This window comes from Schistocerca nitens, chromosome 4, assembly GCF_023898315.1.
Source record: "Schistocerca nitens isolate TAMUIC-IGC-003100 chromosome 4, iqSchNite1.1, whole genome shotgun sequence".
Lineage (NCBI taxonomy): Eukaryota > Metazoa > Arthropoda > Insecta > Orthoptera > Acrididae > Schistocerca > Schistocerca nitens.
In genome coordinates, this window is record NC_064617.1 from 272,856,773 (window position 1) to 272,878,454 (window position 21,682).

Below are 21,682 nucleotides of genomic sequence, written 5' to 3' on the forward strand. Positions count from 1 at the left end.
ACCTGAAATTGTTTGCAATCCAGGCCCTAAGCCGATAGTTGTTCCATGTGTTGTGTGGCCTTCAGCCGAAGATTTACATGAACCCCATAATAAGGGGGTTTATTCTAAATTTTTTATCTGACTTCTTGTTCAGGCCTTAAGCCGTTGTTTCAGGTTTGTGGCCTTCAGCTGTGCAATAAGTTAATCAGGTTTCGGCCATTCTGTTTTAAGTTCAAAAGGAAATTTTCTTGCTTAAAAAATTGACTATTGATGTGCGTTAACCATAGTTCTTTAGACGTATGGTGTAGGCCTTCAGCCGTTAATTTTTTTCACTGCATGTTTTTATAAAAAATTACCTTCTATTTTAATTGCTTTTGATTTCTAAGCCAGGCCTTCAGCCGTTCTTTTGTTTGCTGTGTGGTTTTGGGCCTTCAGGCTAGAAAGCATCAAGTTTTCTTGGACTAGGCCTTCAGCCGTGTTGTTTAGTTGTAATCTTTGCCAATGTTTAAATAAGTGGTTCTTAAAAAATAAAGTGTGTGATTGTGAGTTGCACAGTAACTGTTTACTGTCCCATCCACAACCTTAACCTTATCCTGTACGCTCTCAGACTGCCTACCAACCAAGTCTCAGGTATTTAGGCTATTTATTATATATTCTCTCAATTTAGGGCAAACGTTGATTGAAATAAAACAACATTATGTCTCAGTAGCCATTAAAAACCACATTCTGGTTGATATACAGGGCATAAAATCCCTCCCGGGGCCTGCAATCATTTTAATGTTAATAATTGGCGACCAATGCTGTACAGTCGCAATAAAGTCATGAGATGTTCCATTGAGCCATATTAGATCATGTTACGCGTTTCGGGGTTACACCGTTCTTCAGACATCTGTTACAAAGAAGTACAAAACCTAAGTGAACAGCGCACTCAACATATCAACGTCACAGAAATGACATCGGGTTATATGAGTTACATACCACAAACTTCAACTGCTTCCAAACCAACCAGGCGTACCACCTTGACAACTCAAACTGTCCAACAACATATGAGTAACTGCGATCAAGCCATCTTTAAGCAGAGCGTATACTGATGCTGAAGAAGTCAACTAGCAGCGAAGCGCCCTCTGTAGGGGGCGCTGCATGGTCATGTGCTCCATGCCTTCACATTTAATTTAATAATATACTCAACATGTAACAGGGTTTAATTGCGACTAGCAACTGGAATGGTACTTCCGTACACGTTTAACACTTAAGGACATTTAAAAATATTTTTTTGGAACTCCAAAATGTTTACATTGCCATACTATACCTATCGCCAGTAGTGGCACTAAGCACAGCTCAAACCATATGTCAATATGAAATAAATAATATGGGGCAGTTCCTTCATCAATAAACCTTTCAACCTCCCTACACTAACTTCGTGTTTGCTAAAATACATAAGCGGAATTTAGAATCGTCTATTGTGGCTTCTTAGAATTCAGCAAATCCGCAAAACACATTCTGGAAAAATAATTAATATTCGTGTAAACTGCTTCATATTTGGCTGAAACACACAAGTTACTGAAGCTAGACTTCCAAAATCTGACTTTAGTTGGCGTTGTATTGTCTCTCATTCAGAGATGGTTCTGCTTACTACAGGAATCAAGTACTGGAGCTGACCTGATGATGGATCCAAATGAGAATATCCAGTACTAATCGTGAAAGGGTGAAGTTGCAGATAAACCGCTCACATCGAAATAAGCAAGAAATACGCCGAAAAGGAAAGGAAGGGTAAATAAAATCCACACTATTCCGGGCCATAATGACACAAAATGAGTATGTATGTATTACATTCGGACTCATCTTGCCACACTTTGGTAAAAAATTTTCGAATACTACTCCTAACACTACAATGAAAGCGTGCAGACTCAACGTTTACGTAGCGTAGCACCGCGGGAATACGGGCAGGCAGGCAAGACTCCTTTAGCCTGCTTCGGCAAAAGGCTGCCTTCCCGTTCTGGTGATAACGTGTTGCAGCTTGCCTGCCTAGCTAACAGGCAGGCATGGGCAGATTAAAAGCGGAATGTGTACACCTCCGGGAACGGTAACGGGAATTCACGAAAGGAACATTAGCTGATAACTGAGCATTCCTACATCGTCATTCGAACGCACATCAGTGTAGCGCATTCGCTAATGAAACCTTCGCACCCCTCTGACATCCGGAATGACGCTTTACAAATGGACATTGCTTCCGTGCACCTGGCGAAAAACGAACTGCATGATTCAGAATGTACGTCGCAAATGGACAAGCGCGTGCAGGAACAAAACCAAAAATTAAAAGGAATGCTGGGAGAAGCCACTGGTTGCCGGGAGATTACTACAATGGAGACTAAATCCGTAAGCAGCCCAAGTTACAGAACCAGGAAGATAACGACGGGGCAACAACAAAAACAACAACAACAGCGGCAGCCTGTCTGGCGATGACACGGTCAACATCACGCCGCTCTCTTAGGCGGACGACATGAAAGCGCAGCAGATACAGCGCCCTGTCCACCGTCTCCCCGTGTGACTGACAGCGTCACAGTGGCTCATAGCACGCTCTACGTGGCATGTTATCCACTGCCCATCAATTCCATTGCTGGCTACCAGAAACTGCGAGTTTTAGCAGATTTTACAAAAACCAGTCGGTACGATTTAGTCTTGTTGCAGGACGTAAGCGTGGTCTCTTGCCGTCTAACGGCGTCTTCTGCAATTTACAATTTAAAGCCGGAAGCTTGGTGTGGCACTGCTGTTTTATACAAATCTAACGCGTAACCGACCCACGTGAAAGCACTCCCAAATTGCAGAGGAATCGTGTGCAGGTATGTGGACTGCAGCTGTTTAACATGTACACCACATTCAGCACAGATTTCAGAAGATGGAGGGCGAGTTTTTTCACCGATGATGTGCCAACCCTTACAGGCAACTCATATGTGCCTGTGGTGCCAGGAGGCACTATGAATCAGACATACAAGTTTTCCACAGCTAAGAGGTGTGTCGAACATTGCTTTTTTTTTTAAGGTGTGGTGTTGGTCGATTTGTCGCGTGTTTTCCTTCCACAACGGAAGACTTTTCCGCAGTGTCGTCGTAACTGCACTACCAGAATGGACAGGCTGTACATGTCAAAGCAAATAACCGATCGCCTTCCACGAAGAAGTCGCTTCAGCCTGTTTCTCGTATCACCGCGCTTTTATTTGCACCTTTCCGTATCATCCCGCTTTTATTTGCACCCTTCGAACCACCCAATTACGAAAATTGCGAACGTCTCTTGTATGGAAGATTATCGCAACCATATTTATGACCACTCCATGTGCAGATTCCAGACGCACGGACGTCCTGCAACAAACACATTGCAAACTACAGCTCTCTTCTCAGCTGGTGGGTGAATCTCGAAGCCGTTAATCCTACATGTTTGAAAACGTTTCAGTACCGTGGCTACCTTCTGGAAAAGCAGAGGTGGGGGGGGGGGGGGATTTTATTATCAGGTTTTAAAAGACGCTATCTCTGTATCGACCATAACAGACGAGCATTTTCTGATATAACTTACAGATATTAAAGTTCACGTTCTCCAACTTCAGGCAACGGTCTTAAAGGTTCTTTACTTAGGAGCTGCAGTATAGAAACTATGTATGTGCCACAGACCATCTACCGCATTAAAAGAAAACGGAGACGGGCTTCTGACAAATCGGGGGTGTTAAATTTGAGGCCAGGGTAAGACCCAGCGATGAGGAAACATATGTACGTTTATTTTCACTTATTTGGAAGATTTTTTCAACATCAAGAACTGGAATAACCATACAAATATCAACGAATGATATAATGTTGGAGTTTGTGACATGTCCGACGAATTCATTAACGAGTGAAATGAGAAATCTGCTTACAAGCGAGAACACTGACAACCTTCTCTCTGAACTCACAACAAGGGAGATGAATGACGCCCTACAATCTTAAACTAAAAAGAAATCCCCAGAGCCAGACAGCATCCCCCTCGACTTTTGGCATATTTTAGAACCTCTCTTGAGAAAATCAGCCCCATCGAATTGAGAGGCGAATGTCTGGGAGAATTCCTGGAGGGGGTGAATGTCCTCATCCCTATAAGCACAGAGGGCGACCGAAGTGAAAATTTGCACCCAATGACCCTGCTGAACAGGATTATAAGCTGTTTTGTAGATAGATCGCCTGTAAGCCGAAGACCGTAACGGGAAAAATAATCAGCCCGTATCAGATGTGCGCTGTCCTTGACGCTGAGAGTACGCAAAGGACTGGTTGGTTGGTTTAAAGAGGGGGAAGGGACCAAAATACTAGGTCATCGGTCCGTTTTTCCTATTTTCCACAGAGGGGAGAATAAAACAAATGAGACAACAAAACTGGAAGAAAGGGAGAAACCACAAGAATGACAGAAGGGCAGCAAACACTACAATAGACAAAATAGGACAAGAAAACCACAGATACACGCAAGGAACAGGTAGAAGGGGTTAGACCAAGACAGCAGATGACCGTGGCTGGCTGATCACGAAAACAGGATAAGCCAGCCACTCTGCAACATGTTAAAACCTCCAGCCTAAAAGCAGAAGGGTGAAAGACACAGACCGACAAAGGACATGCGCTAAAACTTACATGGAATTATAAGAACCACTCTCACAGAGAAAACGTAAAATCAAATAAGCTGATGAGGCGTTGTCTGCTAAAATTAATGGCAACGAGTCCGGTAACCGAAAGTGATGTCGCAGGGCAGACAAAGCAGGACAGCCCAACGGATTATTGGGCACTGTCAACCGGGCGCCGCAACAACACTGAGGTGGGTCTTCATGGTGCAGGAGATAGCCGTGGGTCACCCAAGCGTGGCCAATGCGGAACAGGCAGAGAACCACGGAGTCCCTCCTAGAGGACCACATAGATGTCTTCCACACATTCGTAGTCTCCTTAATGACATGCAGTTCGTTGTGCGTACTGAGGTTAAGCCATTCAGTCTCCCATAGACGAAAAACTTTGCGGCGTAATGAACAGGTGTGCCGATCTCCATAGGCGGTTTCCGTGTAGCCTGTTTGGCCAGCCTGTCAGCAAGTTTGTTGCCTGGGATGCCAACGTCTCCTGGTGTCCAAACAAACACCGCTGAACGACTAGATCATTCCATGGCTCAGATGGACTCTTGGAGGGTCGCTAACAAAGCATGGCGAGGGTATCGCTGGTCGATAGCTTGTAGGCTGCTCAGGGAGTCAGTACAGAGAAGAAACGACTCGCCAGGGCATGAGCGGATGTGCTGAAGAACATAAGATATGGCCGCCAGCTCTGCAGTGAAAACACTGCAGACATCTGCAACGAATGCTGTTCAGAATGTCCTCTGAGAACATAGGAGAAGGCAACGTGACCATCAGTCATCTAGTCGTCGGTGTAAACCAGTTCAGAGCCCCCGGACTTGTCAAGAATCGAGAGGAAGTGACAGCGGAGAACAGCGGGGTTAACTGAGTCCTTAGGGCATTGCGAAAGGACCAGACGAAGCTTCGGCTTATGTTTACACCATGGAGGTGTACGTGAATGGACCTCGAGTAGAAGTGGTAAAGGGAAGGACTCCAGACTGAAGGGATCGGACGCGAACTGCAATTGTAACCCCTGAGCTTGGCCGCCGATGCGAGAGATGAACCGCTGTGGAAGTGAAAAGAATGCAGTAATTCGGATGCTCAGCAGAGCTATGAATGTGTGCAACGTAACTGGCGAGCAGTTGTGCATGTCTTATCAGCAATGGAGGGACTCTAGCCTCAATCAGTAGGCTGGTCATCAGACTCTTTCTAAAAGCTCTAGCTCCGTTCTAAAAGCTGCAGCAGCTTAGAGGCATCTGCATGCCTACTGGTGTTGCTCAGGCAGCGGAGGACATTGAGGTGCTGCCAGCACTTCCGTTTAACCTGTCGAAGGTGACTAAGGTGACTAAGCAAAGTCAATTAGGAGTCGAAAACCAGTCTTAAGAATCGATGTGCGTCCACTACAGTGAGTGGATCAATAAGGTGGAGTTCACGTTGCGGACGAATAGTACGACGCCGACGGAAGTGCACGACACACGACTTCACAGCTGAAAACTGGAAACCGTGGGCTACAGCCCATGACTGCGCCTTGTGGATGGCTCCCTGTAGGCGCCACTCAGCAACACCAGTACTGGAGGAGCAGTAGGAAATTCAAAAGGCGCCTGCATACAGAGGTGAGATGGACAGCCCTACAGCAGCTATTAGACCGTTAATTACCATTAAAAATAGAGAATACAGAGTCCTGCGGGACTCCCTTCTCCTTGATATGTGGGGAACTATAGGAAGCACCAACTTGGACACGGTAAGTACGGAGCGAAAGGCAAGTTTGGATAAAGATCGGGAGCGGGCCCCAGAGACCCAACTCTCAATGTGGCCAGGATATGATGTCGCCAGGTCATGTCGAACTCTTCGTAAATCAAAGAGAACAGTAACCACATGTTGGCGTCTGGAAAACGCTGTTCAGATGGCAGACTCGAGGGACACAAGGTTATCAGTGGTAGAGCGACCCTGACTAACTAGTCTGCCATGGAGCCAGTAGGCCAAATGACTCCAGGACCCAACACAACCAACTCACCATACATTCTAGCATTTAACAAATAACGTTGGTGAGGCTTATGGGCCAATAGCTATTCATATCAAATGAGTTTTTACCGGGTTTGGGAACTGGAATACTGGTGCTCTCCCGCCATTGCGATGGAAAGACGCCATTGCACCAGATCTGGTTGAAGCTGATGAGGTGTCGCTCTTAGTCTGACAGATGTTTGATCATCTGTGGATCCGATCTGGCCCAGGAGTTGTACTGGGGCAATGTGAAAGGTTGCTGAGGAGCTCCCACTCTGTAAATTGAGCGTTATACGGTTCACTGTGATGTTCAGTGAACGAGAGGAGTTTCCCTTGCGCCGTTTGAGGGTGTCAAAGACTGGGGGTAATTCTCCGCCACAGAGGCTCAAGCGTAGTGCTCAGCAAAGAGCTCAGTGCGTTTGCGTCGGCAGATAACACGCCAGTGATATTAAGTGACACAGGGTCTGGTACCCAAAAAGACGTCTGATCTTCGTCCAGACTTGGGAACGTCGCGTATGGCACCCAATGGTAGAGATGTACCTCTCCGAACACTCCTGTTTGCGTCTTCTTATAAGCTGGCGAACGCGGGCACGGAACTGTTTAAAAGCTATTAGGTGATCCAGGGAAGTGTGCCACTTATGTCGCTGTAGAACCCGCCGACGCGCCTTAATTGCCTCAGCGATTTCCGGCCACCACCAAGGTGCTGTCTTTCACAGTGTTACTTATAATCCGTCTTGATTGCAAAATTTTTATTCATATAAAATAAAAATTTTGCAATCAAGACGGATTGTAAGTAACATTGTAAAATTCACTGATTGCTGCTATCCTACCAGAAATTATGTCTGTTTTTGCAAAGTACTCTCTTTCACCGGGGAGCACCCTAAGGAACAAGGAATCGCGCTTTCCGCCGCACATAAACGACAGTCTTGGAGACTCGCTCAACCATCACATCGATGTTACCGTGTGGGGGAGATACAACGGTGATGGCAGAGATGAAAGCTTCCCAGTCTGCCTTGCCTGAAGCCCATCTGGGCATGACGCCAGGCCAGTGACAGGAAGATGGTGTTGTGGTCACTACCACACAAGTCGTCATGTGCTCTCCAGTGGACAGATGGGAGAAGTCCTGGGCTGCAGATTGACGAATCAATGGCCGAGTAACTACTTCGAGCTACACTGAATTGTGTGGCGGCCCCAGTGTTTAAGAGCCAGAGGTCGAACTGACACAGTAAAGTCAACATCTCTGCCTCGGCCAGTAATCATGGTGTCATCCAAAAGGGGTTATGGTGGGCGTTAAAATCTCCCGAAAGTAGGAAAGGTTTACGGAGTTGTTGAATGAGTGCAGCCAATACATTCAGGGATATTTCACCACCCGGAGGAAAATATACGCTGCAGTTATTTCCTGCGTTATTCTTATGCTGACAACAACAGCTTGAGAAAGGATTTTGAAGGGGCACAGCTTCACTACATACGGAATTCAGGAAACAGATGCAAACCCCACCTGACACTACTACATACAATACGGTTCTTTTAATATTCCCAATAGCTTTGAAGGACAGGGGCCGCACTGCTGGAAACCAGGTTTCCTGGAGGGCAATGCAGGAAGCACCTGCGAAGCTTATCAATTGTTATAGCTCAGCCAGGTGGTGAAAAAACACTGCCGCAATTCAATTGGAGGATGACAACGACGTGGGGCTGGGTAGGCATGAAGCGAGAAAGGAGGCAGTTTATACCTCAGGGTCACCTGCTGCCACCGACTCAGTACCTGAGCAGTATGTACATTTATATATACACATTGTGTCTGAGGGTCCGGCAATCTAGGTCCTCAGCAGATGCCAGAATCTCCACCTCATCCTCAGAGGCAGAGCTTGTCGCAACTGTGGTGTAGGTGCCACCGTATTTTACTTGTTCCTTGGGCCTGAGGCTTCCGAGTGCGATCAGCGGCGCGCGTTGGGCGCATTGTCGGAGAATATACACAGCAGCCAGGCGGAGGGATCCGCAGGGCTAGGCAGCGACGACGAGGGAGAAATTGTAAATAAAGTTCAATAAATAATTGTTGAACTGCACGCCATCTCAGTCTATGGCGCAGCCACCATGTCTGCTGCTAACAAGTGGTGCAGAAGTCTTAACACTGATTCAGTCTCTGTGACTGAGGAGGATCTTTACGCCCTGTAACCAGCTGCCTGTGGGCGCTTCAGCCACTGTCGTTTGCTACTCTACCATTTTCATGAACCTGGGAAGGGAGTGACCCCATGGACCTCTTCCTAACCGGAAGAGCCGAAGAAAACTGACGCTTCTCCAGCTGGGAAGTGGGAACTGCTATCCCTGATGGTTGGAGGCATTGCTCTCCAGGGAGGTGGTGCGGGAGCAGCAGGGAGGGACGTGCCCCCACCAAGGGAGCAGATGTGTCTTATGGCTCAGAGTAGACTGGAATTGTGGAACCGATGGGGTCAGAACCGTTGTAGTGGCAGCGCAGGTTGACGTCATGTACACAGGATGTAGCCTCTTATATTTTCTCTTAGCCTCAGTGAAGGACTGTCGGTCAAGGGTCTTTTCTTCCATTATTTTTCTTTCTTTCTTTCTTTCTTTCTGTAGAATCCTGCAATATGGCGAGCAAAGGGAAATGGTCCTCTCCACAGTTGACTCCGACGGGAGGTGGGGCACATGGAGTATTGGGATGTGAAGGACGTCTACATTCTCGACAGGTGACGCTGGAAGTACAACAGGAAGACATATGCCTGAACTTCCAGCATGTAAAGCATTGCATCGGTAGAGGGACATATGGCTTGACATCACAGCGGCAGACTATCACCTTGACCTTCTCAGGTTACATCATCCTCTAAGGCCAAAATAAAGGCACTGGTGTCAACCTGGCGCGCAGTTCGTCACTGTACTGCAAAAAAATTACCTGTGTAATATAATACCATAGACCATATTTAATCTCTGATGAGGTGTGACAGAAACTAACATCCCCAGCTTGTCACATGCGAGTAAAGCCTGTGACAGGGCAGAAGATGCTGTTTTTAGCGAGACTGTCCCAGATCGCACTTTGGACAATCTCTCCACCTCCCCTCCCCACAATCAGCAAAGGCCATGTGGCAGGATGGCCATTGCTGGCACCTGCTCCTTGAAATACGTGGGGAGGTAACGGCGCAGTCATGACCAGAGCGATCCCTGTATAGTCAGGGGGGCTACAAGCAATAGGGTACACAGCGGCCCCATCACAATGGACTAGCTACCACGCTGGCCATGAGGTGGAGTTATATTTTTTTGTGACTTTAGGGCGCACAACTACAACGGTCATCAGCGCCCAGACTAAGTTAAGAATGCACTGCGAGGTACAAGGTTAAAACAGCAACTAAAAGGGACAACACTATAAAAGACATTAACAGGCATAGGATTAAAAAAAGCATAATCAAATGTCCTTAGACAGGTTTGTCAAGTGGATAAAACGAAGAACGCGAGCAGCTGCTCCTGGGTCATCCGCTAATATGGCATCCAGAATACATGGCAGGTCAAGATCAACGCGCAGTGTATTAAAATTCGGACAGGACGTTAAAATGTGGCGTACCGTCAGCAATTGCCCACATGGGCAGAACGGCGCCGGCGCAGCCGTCAGCAGATGGCGATGGCTGAACCGGCAGTGTCCAATTCGTAACCGGGCCAAAACGACCTCCTCCCGCCGAGAAGGGCGTGAAGAGGTCATCCAAGCCGTGGGAAGAGGTTTCACGGCCCAAAGCATGTTGTCCGTAAGTGTAGCCTAATCGGCATGCCACAGCGATAAAATGCGCTGACTAATGACCCTGCTACAATCTGATGAAGGGACACAACCAGAAGCTGTCCGAGGCTGGAGGACCGCAGCCTTGGCCGTGGTATCTGCAGCTTCCTTCCCAGGGATACAAACATGGCCAGGAACCCACATAAAGGTAACCGGAGAACCATCGTCCGCCAGTTGCTGAAGAGAGCGTTGCATCTGGTGCACGAAAGGGTGAAACGGATACGGATCACTGAGGCTCTGGATGGCGCTCAGGGAATCTGAGCAGATGACATAAGCAGAATGTCGGTGGCGGCATATGTAAAGAACAGCCTGGTAGAGGGCAAATAGCTCAGCTGTGAAGACCGATCAATGGCCATGGAGCCGGTATTTGAAACTGTGTGCCCCGACAATAAAAACACCAGACATCGTCATTGGTCTTAGAGCCATATGTATAAATGAAGATCATATTAATGAACATCGAACGAAGTTCAACAAAACGGGAGCGGTATACCGAACCGGGGGTAACCTCCTTTGGGAGCGAGCTGAGGTCAAGGTGAACGCGAACCTCAGCCTGGAGCCAATGTGGCGTTTGGCTCTCGCCCACTCGAAAGGTTGCAGGGAGTGAAAAATCAAGGTGTTGAAGGAGGCGACGAAAGCGAACTCCAGGGGGTAGCAGGGCAGAGACATACAACCCGTATTGATTGTCGAGAGAGTCGTCAAAAAAGGAACGATAAGACGCGTGGTCGGGCATTGACAATGGCAGACAGGCACACCGACAAAGCAGTATATCGCGCCGGTAGGTTAGTGGCAATTCACCGGCTTCAGCATGAAGACTCTCGAAGGGACTAGTATAGAACGCTCCGTTCGGAAGACTTAACCCCCGATGTTGTATAGAGTTGAGGCGGCGTAAGATGGGCGGCCGTGCAGAGGAGTACACGAAGCTGCCATAATCCAGCTTTGAGCGGACGTTCGACCGATAGAGGCGAAGGAGGACTGTGCGATCCGCTACCCACGACGTACCGCTGAGAAGACGGAGGACACTTAGGGAACGGGTACAACGGGCAGCCAAATCTGACACATGTAAGACCTATAAATTTTGTTGTCTCCACGAATGGGAGAGCAACGGGACCGAGATGAAAGGACGGTGGGAGAAACACTTTGTAGCGCCAGAAGTTAATACAGACCGTCTTCTCGGCAGAAAAACGGAAACCATTGGCGACACCCCAGGAGTAAAGACGGTCAGGACAACGCTGAAGGCAGCGCTCCAGGAAACATGTACGCTGCGCGCTGCAGTAGACTGTAAACTCGTCCACAAAAAGGGAGCCTGATACATCAGCTGTGAGGCAATCCATTATTGGATTGATCGCCATGGCGAAGAGAGCCGCGCTCAAAACTGAGCCCTGTGGCACCCCATTCTACTGGCGACAGGCGTCGGACAGGACAGAACCCACGAGTACCCTGAACTGTCGATCCGTTAAAAAGGCACGAATAAAAAGAGGGACGCGACCGCGAAGGCCCCATGTATGCATGGTACGGAGAATGTCCGTCCTCCAACAGGTGTCGTAAGCCTTCTCCAAATCAAAGAAAACAGCCGCAGCCGCGGTCGGGCGCTTCCGCAAGAAGTTATTCATCATGAAGGTCGACAAGGTAACCAGATGGTCAACAGCAGAGCGGCGCCTACGAAATCCACATTCTACATTGCAAGTAGGCGCCGAGATTCGAGCAGACAAACCAGAGTTAACCATTCACTCCATCACCTTACAGACACAGCTGGTAAGGGAGACGAGACGATAACTGCAAGGCAAGCGCTTGTCCTTCCCCGGCTTAGGAATCGGGACAATAATATACTCTCACCAGAATGTGGGAATATGACCCTCAGTCCAGATGCGATTCTAAGTACGAAGAAGAAAACCTTTTCCCGCAGGAGAAAGGTTCTTCAGCATCTGAATATGAATAGAATCAGGCCCCGAAGCGGAGGACCGTGACCGGGCAAGTGCATTTTCGAGTTCCCTCATGGTGAATGGGGCATTATAAATTTCACGATTCCAGGAGCGGGAGTTAGGTGGCCTAGCCTCCTCTGCCTGTTTTCGGGGGAGGAAGGCAGGGTGGTAATGAGAGGAGCTCGAAACCTCTGCGAAAAAGCGGCCGAAGGCATTGGAGACATCCTCAGGGGCCACAAGGACGTCATTCGCGACCGTCAAGCCAGAAACTGGTGATTGGACCTTAGTGCCAGATTGCCGGCGCAGGCTACCCCAGACAACAGAAGGAGTAAAACTGTTTAAGGTGCTTGTGAAAGCAGCCCAGCTGGCTTTCTTGCTTTCTTTCTTTAATAACATGACACTGCTCACATAATCTTTTATAATTGATACAATTCGCCATCGTAGGGTGGCGTTTAAAGGTGCGTGAAGCACGTCGACGAGCACGTAAAGCGTCTCTACATGCTGCGGTCCACCAGGGGACCGGTACGCGACGTGGAGAAGAAGTATGAGGGATGGAATATTCAGCAGCATTGAGAATGACTTCCGTGAGGTGTGCGACCTGACGATCGCAGCTTGCGGAGGTTTGATCCTAAAAGTTCGCCCTGGAAGAGAAGAGCTCCCAATCTGCTTTGGAGATGTTCGAAGTAGTTGAGCACAGAGAGAGAGAGAGGGGGGGGGGGGTATGATGCAGGAGATGGATAACACAAGGGAAGTGGTCACTCAAATACGTATCAGAAAGTGCGTACCACGCAAACCGGCGTTCAAGTTGGGTAGTACACAGTGAGGTCTAAATGGGAATAGGTGTGAGTTGTGTCCGAAAGAAAAGTAGGGGTGCCAGTATTGAGGCAGACAAGGTTGAGGTGGCTGAAAAGGTCTGCTAACAGGGAGCCTCTCAGGCAGGATGCTGGAGAGCCCTAAAGGGGATGGTGGGCATTGAAGTCTCCAGTTAACAAAAATGGTGCAGGTAGCTGAGCTATAACTTGCATCATGTCTGCCCTGGTAACGGCAGACGATGGAGTGTACACGGTACAAATGGAAAATGTAAAAATTGGGAGAGCAATTCGGACGGCAACTGCCTGCAGGCTGGTGTGCAATGTGATTGGATCGTAGTAAATATCATCCCGCACCAGCAACATAACCCCTCCATGAGCCGGAATACCTGCCACAGGGGGTAGATCAAAACTAGGTCAAAACGCACAGAGGTATAGGGTGCCAAGTCAATACAATCGCATGGGCGTAGCTTTCCTGGAGAGATACTACGAGCGGACATTGCTAGCGTAGCAGCTACTTTAAGTCTTCTAGGTTGGAGCTAATGCCGCCAATATTCCAATCAAGTGCCATCGTGAGAAGAAAAAGAAAAAGGAGAAGCAAGAAGGGGTCACCTCGAAGGCCGCTGAGGGCCTGGCTTCGAGCGAGCACTGCCGCCGCTATCAATAGGCGGAGAGTCATCGTCCATTGGTTCAATAGGTTCGTCGGCCATCGTGTTAAGATGGCCAGGACGGGCAGCTTCCTCCGCCGGTGAACGGCCAGATGATTGGCTACCAGCGGTGAGGCCAGGCGAAACGGATGACGGCCTGGGGCGGCAACCGCTGGGTGGCGCAGGAGCAGAAACGCGCCGTGGCGGAGAAGGAGAACTTTGCTTCCTATGAGCCTTCTTGGAAGGTCGTTTAGTGGAAGTACTGGTCGATGGCTGGGAGTTCGAGGTACGTAGGAAGTCTGCACGGGATGGTTGCTTCTTGAAGGCCCGTGCATCTCACTTCTGTGTCTTAGTCTTAGCAGAAGCTGATGAAGGTGCTTGTGTCTTAGGGGTGACGGGAGAAAGAGGAGACATTGACCAGGCGATCTTAGCACTGGCCGAACGGACAACCATAGTGCTAAAGATATCGCATGTCTGCGTCGCCACCTCCCTGATAGTCCGAGGAAAGGCGAGGACAGTACTGTATTTCCCTGCTGGGAGCAGCGTGGGCTTCCTACTAGCAGATAGCTTGTGAGCAGCCGAGGTGGACACTTTCTCTTTGACCCGAATTTCCTGTATACAGCGTTCATCCTTGTAGATGGGACAGTCGCGGGAAGACACTGCATGGTCACCCTGACAGTTCACACAATGAGAAGATGGAGGTGGACAGTCACCCTCATGGGCGTCCTTGCCACAAGCGACACATTTAGCCGCATTAGAAAAAGACTGGCGAGTGTGATTAAAACGCTGACACTGGTAGCAGCGCGTAGGAGTCGGGACATAGGGGCGAACAGAAATAACCTCGTAGACCGCTTTGATGCGCGACGGCAGCTTAACACTATCAAAGGTCAAGAAAGTGTCCGGGTCGGTACAAGGTCTCGTTGACCTCTTTCATGACACTGTGGACAGCTGTCACGCCCTGCTCAGCGAGGAAAGAATCATCTCGTCAGTCAATCCGTCGAGTGATCTAGTATATACCACACCACGCGACGAATTCGAAGTGCGGTGAGCCTCCACCCAGACAGGGAACGTGTACAGGAGTGTGACCCAAAGCAGTTTTTGTGCCTGAAAGGCACTCTCAGTTTCTGACGAAGTACCATAACACATCCTGGTACAAGACTTGACAGATCCGGCTATGGCATTACGCCCTTCTGGGTAACGAAAGGGTAGACAGATGAAAAATCCTTTCCGTCCTCAGATCGAGAAACTACGAGGAACTTTGGGGCAGGCGGTAGTACTTTTGGCTCTGGTGGCTGGTAAAGTTTCCGTTTTTGGGTGGAAGTCGAGAGAGAAGAGAAATCCTTTGCGGAGGAATCCCCCATGATTGCCAGCGTCTCCGATGGCGCGCTCCTTCCTTGTGAGGACCCTCTCAGAGGGCGCTGCCACCTTAGGTGAATGATTACACCTCAGGTCACACCTTCCGAGAAATGGACGCAGGGACCAATCGGCATGGTCAGAAGGTGTCAGGACAGGCAATAACCCCTCCCTGGGCCTGGCCTTTACCAGGGGGTACGTGCGTGCCTTACTTGTCTATCCAGGGCGGCGAATTACGCGTTACCGTATCACCGGCTACACATGCGAACTCGTGAATCGGCCTTCAGGGGTACAGGGAGGAAAGAAGAAGAGGAAAAAAAGGGAGAGGAAGGACAGACAAACGCCGAGGCGGAGACCAGAGGGGAGGCAAGGAGGAGGAGGCAAGGAGGAGGAGGAGGCAAGGAGGAGGAGGAGGCAAGGAGGAGGAGGAGGCAAGGAGGAGGAGGAGGCAAGGAGGAGGAGGAGGCAAGGAGGAGGAGGAGGCAAGGAGGAGGAGGAGGAGGAGGCAAGGAGGAGGAGGAGGCAAGGAGGAGGAGGAGGCAAGGAGGAGGAGGAGGCAAGGAGGAGGAGGAGGAGGAGGCAAGGAGGAGGAGGAGGCAAGGAGGAGGAGGAGGAGGAGGCAAGGAGGAGGAGGAGGCAAGGAGGAGGAGGAGGCAAGGAGGAGGAGGAGGAGGAGGCAAGGAGGAGGAGGAGGAGGCAAGGAGGAGGAGGAGGAGGCAAGGAGGAGGAGGAGGAGGCAAGGAGGAGGAGGAGGAGGCAAGGAGGAGGAGGAGGAGGCAAGGAGGAGGAGGAGGAGGCAAGGAGGAGGAGGAGGAGGCAAGGAGGAGGAGGAGGAGGAGGCAAGGAGGAGGAGGAGGAGGAGGCAAGGAGGAGGAGGAGGAGGAGGCAAGGAGGAGGAGGAGGAGGAGGCAAGGAGGAGGAGGAGGAGGAGGCAAGGAGGAGGAGGAGGAGGAGGCAAGGAGGAGGAGGAGGAGGAGGCAAGGAGGAGGAGGAGGAGGAGGCAAGGAGGAGGAGGAGGCAAGGAGGAGGAGGAGGAGGAGGCAAGAAGGAGGATGAGGAGGCAAGAAGGAGGATGAGGAGGCAAGAAGGAGGATGAGGAGGCAAGAAGGAGGATGAGGAGGCAAGGAGGAGGAGGAGGCAAGGAGGAGGAGGAGGCAAGGAGGAGGAGGAGGAGGAGGCAAGGAGGAGGAGGAGGAGGAGGCAAGGAGGAGGAGGAGGAGGAGGCAAGGAGGAGGAGGAGGAGGAGGCAAGGAGGAGGAGGAGGAGGAGGCAAGGAGGAGGAGGAGGAGGAGGCAAGGAGGAGGAGGAGGAGGAGGCAAGGAGGAGGAGGAGGAGGAGGCAAGGAGGAGGAGGAGGAGGAGGCAAGGAGGAGGAGGAGGCAAGGAGGAGGAGGAGGCAAGGAGGAGGAGGAGGCAAGGAGGAGGAGGAGGCAAGGAGGAGGAGGAGGCAAGGAGGAGGAGGAGGCAAGGAGGAGGAGGAGGAGGAGGCAAGGAGGAGGAGGAGGAGGCAAGGAGGAGGAGGAGGAGGCAAGGAGGAGGAGGAGGCAAGGAGGAGGAGGAGGCAAGGAGGAGGAGGAGGCAAGGAGGAGGAGGAGGCAAGATAGTGAGAGGGAGAACGACAAGGAAAGGAACCAAACAAAGTTAGGAAGAATCCAGAATAAGTGAAAAACCAAAATGACCACAAATATAAGTCGTTGATTCGTCCGTCTCCGGACGCAGGCGCAAACTACCCCCTGGAGGGTGAGGGACTCCTTTTAGTCGCCTCTTACGACAGGCCTATTCTAACCCCCAGACCCGCAGGGGGGGATGAGGTGCAATGAAGTCCATGATCATCGTCGGTGCAGATAATGGCACTGCACAGTGAATGAAGGAAAACGCACTTATGAAGGTGTCATCGCGCAACAGATAGCGAATGAGCGGAACTGCAAAGCCACGACGATGAAAAATGCTGATGGACTAAATGCACCACGTAAGGCGCCCTTCCCCAATTGGTGCGCTCTCCGGGAAAATTTGGAAGAGTGGAGGTCAAATCCTACAGGGGACCAGCACGAAGGCCGAAAATTGCGACTCTTACGACAGACAGCAATACCTCGTGCCTATTCTAACCACCAGACCCGCAGGGGGTACGCAAAGGAATGTCGTTGCTTCTACGGCTGTCTTAGAGACGGCAGCATCGATCCTGTCAATTGATTCCTGGAAGCCCGTGAGAAGAAACCTTAATTGTCGTTTTCCACTATTTTCGTACATACGCTCTCATGGAATTTTTATGAATGTCCTCAGGAATTGATGTTTCAGCGTAACGTCAAGCGCCAGCACGTCGGCATGGAACGTCACAGCAGATGGCTATCGGATGACCCTTCTCTAGGACGACCCGAGACTGGAGCGGCCTCTACTAGATGATATAAGCACCGCTCCACCTAGCCGCGGTCTGAGTTGAAGACGAGCCGTTCTCCGAATGCTACAGTAGTGACTTATGAACTGTATTGTTTTGCTTGCATTTGAATTGTGTATACCAAAGGATACTGATTATTGGCATGTCGCCATTTGCTTGCAACACACCATTGCAAATAGGCGAAGTATGGTTTATGTTACTGTAATAAACTTCATTAATACGATTTGCAAGCCGGCCGCTGTGGTCAAGCAGTTCTAGGCGCTTCAGTCCGTACGTTCAGTATCTGTTACCGGAAAGTGGCTCTCTTGCATTTAATTATGCTAGGGAGCTAATGTTAAAATTCCATTTCCCTATCTGCTGACTTCGCCAATCAGCGCCTGCTGTAACTTAATTTTGTTGCATTTAATGTCTTATCGTGTGTACATCATTTTCATGCAATGTTTTGTTCTGTTAACTTTTGACATTGAACTACACTTAAAGCGCCGAAGAAACATGAATGCGTATTGAAATACAGAGATATGTTAACAGGCATGATACGGTGCTGCAGTCGGCAACGCCTATATAAGGCAAGTGTGTGGTGCACTTGTTAGACTGGTTACTCGTGTTATAGCGGCAAGTTATCGAAGTTCAAGCGTGTTTGAACGTGATGTTATGGTCGGCGCACGAGCGATGCGACATATCTTCGAGGTAGCGATGAAGTGGGTATTTTCCCATATGACCATTCCACGAGTGTACCGAGAATACTAGGGATCGGGTAAAACATCTCATCTCCGACATCGGTGCGGCTGGAAAATGATGCTGCAAGAAGCGGACCAACGACTACTGAAGACAATAGTTCACCCATGACAGAAGTGCAACGATTCCGCAAATTGCTGCCTGTATCAATGTTGGGCCATGAAGTGTCAGAGTGCGAACCGTTCAACTAAACATCGATATGGGCTTTCGGAGCGGAAGGCCCACTCGTATACCCATGATGACTGCATTACACAAATGCTTTACGCCTCGCCTGGGCCCATCAACTCCGGAATTTTACTGTAGACTGGAAACACGTTGCCTGGTCGGACGAGTCTCGTTTCAATTTGTATCGAGCGGATGGACGTGTAATGGTATGGAGACAACTTCATGAATCCATGGACCTGCATGTCAGCAGGAAACTTAATGCTGGTGAGGGTTCCTTAATGGCGTGGGGCGTGTGCAGTTGGAGTCATATGGGACCCCTGATACGTCTAGATATGACTGACAGGTGTCACGTACGTAAGCATCCTGTCATAGTCAGCATCCATTAATGTACTCCGATGGACTTTGGCAGATCCAGGACAATGCGACACCCCACACGTCCGGATCTGCTAGTGAGTGGCTCCAGGAACACACTTGAGTTTAATCAGTTCCTCTGGCCCCCAAACTCCGCAGACGTGATTAATGAGCGTATCTGGGATGCTCCAAGGAGATATTCAGAAAAGATCTCCACCCCCTCGTACTCTTACGTATTTATGGATAGCTCTGCAGAATTTGTGTTTTGAATTCGCTCCAGCACTACTTCAGTGTTGCGCCGCTTCTGCGTGCTCGCGGGAGCACTACACGGTATTGTGTAACACTTTCTTTGGCCCTTCAATGTTTATAATAGAACTGCTTTTGATTTCTCAGTCAGTCGCTTAGAATGAAAATGTGTTACCCCCTCAGGGTACAATGCTAATGTCCAAAATTTACTTATAGCGTTAATCAATCTATTGATAAACTTGAGTAAGCTATGAATCCTGAAGAGCTACCTGTCTCGTTGCAGAAATTTACGACTCCTATCACAACTTTCAGCTGAGGAAGGTTTCGCTACCCTCGAACTCGCTTTCTTGAACGATTTCTTCTTATCAAGGAGCTACCAGGCCTCAGTTGCTAGCTATACTAAGAAGTGGTCGACAAAGCGCTTGTACAAAGAAAGGAGGGGTATAGCACCACCGATTAATTTGCCACTAAAATATTCTTTTAACCACTGGAAGTTGTTTGGCACAACATTAACAACAACTTGGCATCACCGGAAGTTCGCACTATTTAGAACAAGGTTACCAACAGAACTGTGTCCACTAATGAACTTCTAGCGTCCATGACCCTCTTGCGTCTGAAGTGTGACGTTTGTAAACAACCGGGTATGCTAGAGCGCTAAATTTCACGGGAGAACTACAAGAGACATGTGGTGCAACATACTCTCACTTCTCAACTTAACCCGTTAACAGATCAACAGTCGTTCTTTCTTGGGAGAGCGATGATACCGGCTATGAAGCCCCTCCCACGATCGAAGACTCACGTCACTGTGCCTGCTAGGACATACCACGCACGCAATATTTGGAAAGAAAAGTGATACGGAAAGCGTAATCATTTTGACACCGTCACTTGTTTAGGACCACAGCAATCTCAACACACTCGAGCGAGAATGCGAGCGCGCTCAGCAGAAAATCGTTAGGCGAGTGCAGACCGAACTGCCTTCGTTGTACTCTTAACATTATGGAAGAGACTATACGACGCGTCACCTAGCATGGATTTGACTACGTAGTAAAGACACAAATTCGTTAAGCAAATGTAACGCTACTGAAGACCACTACTACTCTTGAAGAGCAGAACCAATTCAGTGATTAGGAATGACGACATAGAGCGGAGCCTCTCCTTGAAGACGTAAGTACTTCATCCCACGAGTTTGGAGCACTATCTGTAGGATCGACGGCGTTCATGTCGTTCACACTTCGTTCTCTATTCATGGCATGCTAACACCATTGTGAGGTTGTTAGTGTTGATCTTACACTTACTGCCTTACCAGAAGTTCAGCAGTCGTTACCCGCCGATTGTGTAGTCCAACATTCAGAACTGAAGTCGGCACAGCAGCCAGCACTGATGGGTCGTCCAGGGATCGACCAAGAACTCTGGTCCAGGGAAGAAGCTGCCCTGGAAATCTAGCTCCGCATCAATCTAACGGCCTACGGGCCCACCGTACCAGCGGGCCAGGTTCAGCTATCAGCCCATCACAGTTTCAGACACTGCGTTCCTCCCGAGGGGACAACGCGGGCAGCAGTGATGTGGGAGCGATTGACTACGCGATGAAATGGCGTATTAAACAGGTCGTAGCTGTTCGAACCCTTCCTGCGTTGTTTTTGTGTTTTTTGCTTGGAATTCATGAAGCAGACCGCTGTGCCTGCCCCCCTCCCCCCTCCCCCCTCCTCTTCGAGGGTTAGGTCTCAAAACTAAACCGTTTTTATCCACTGGCATTTATTCCGACAGCATCAGCACAAGACTATCAAACAAAGCCTTCCATTTACAGTAGCAACACTAACCAGCAGCTGACCCAAGGATAATCCACGGTCATTGTCTGAAATTAGCAGCTCTCTGCTACTGTGGCAAAGTCCGTTCCACATTTTCGATTCTGCAGCACCAGTTTATCTGGTAACACTGTGCTAAATCAACAGGAGTAGTTGCAGAGTTGTGCCAGCGTATCTGTCTTCCCATTGTCAACTTTATGTCTCACTTCTCCTGCAGAACACTCATTTACTTAGGCACCTCGTGATCACGAGATGCCTAAGTAAATGAGTGTTCTGCATGTCTAAACATTCAGTATTCCCTTCTTTCATAGCCACTGTTCATGTGCATAGATATCGAACAAGGATGTGATAACTAACTAGCGAGTTAGAGAATGACAACAGTAATCGTAACAAAAAAAAATGAAGCTTATTGCAATGCAGATCGAGAACGGCTGTGAAAATAAAAATAGGTTAATTGTTGAGTTGGCACAATGCAAATTTCTTATTTTGTTACTGTATCCAGATTACTCGTCAATATGAAAGGACAATACCATCGGAATTGAGCACCAGCACCAGTCCTGACAGAGTGAATGACCACAGGCGTGCCAAAGACTTTCAAAATGTCTGCCAAGTACCGAAGACAGTAGCAGTATGAAGAAAGGAATGGACATATCAGAAAGGCCTCAGTGCTATCAACAGCCTGTTTCTTTCAGCCCTAGTGGAGCTGCGCTGCCAGACGCCAACCCGGTAGCACATTACACCACTGAAATCTACGAATGAATTGTGTACTTATACTGATCAGCTTCAGTGAAATTTGTTATACATGACTAGAATATCAGGTGCTATTTCGGATAATAGTCCAAAACATCCAACTCAAATGGTGGATTCACAAAGAAAACTAATGAGAGACTACCGAAGGAAGGAAACAATGGGAA

General features: G+C 49.1%; 1 protein-coding gene across 1 annotated transcript in view; it reads left to right on the plus strand.

The window, feature by feature from the left end:
• The window catches only part of LOC126252248 (translation initiation factor IF-2-like), a 97,400-nt gene extending 81,226 nt beyond the window's left edge, over positions 1-16,174 (plus strand). The window contains exon 5 of the mRNA XM_049953121.1: positions 15,504-16,174. Coding sequence (XP_049809078.1) covers positions 15,504-16,174 — 671 coding nt within the window. The remainder of the gene's footprint in view (positions 1-15,503) is intronic.
• Positions 16,175-21,682: the final 5,508 nt, after the last annotated feature.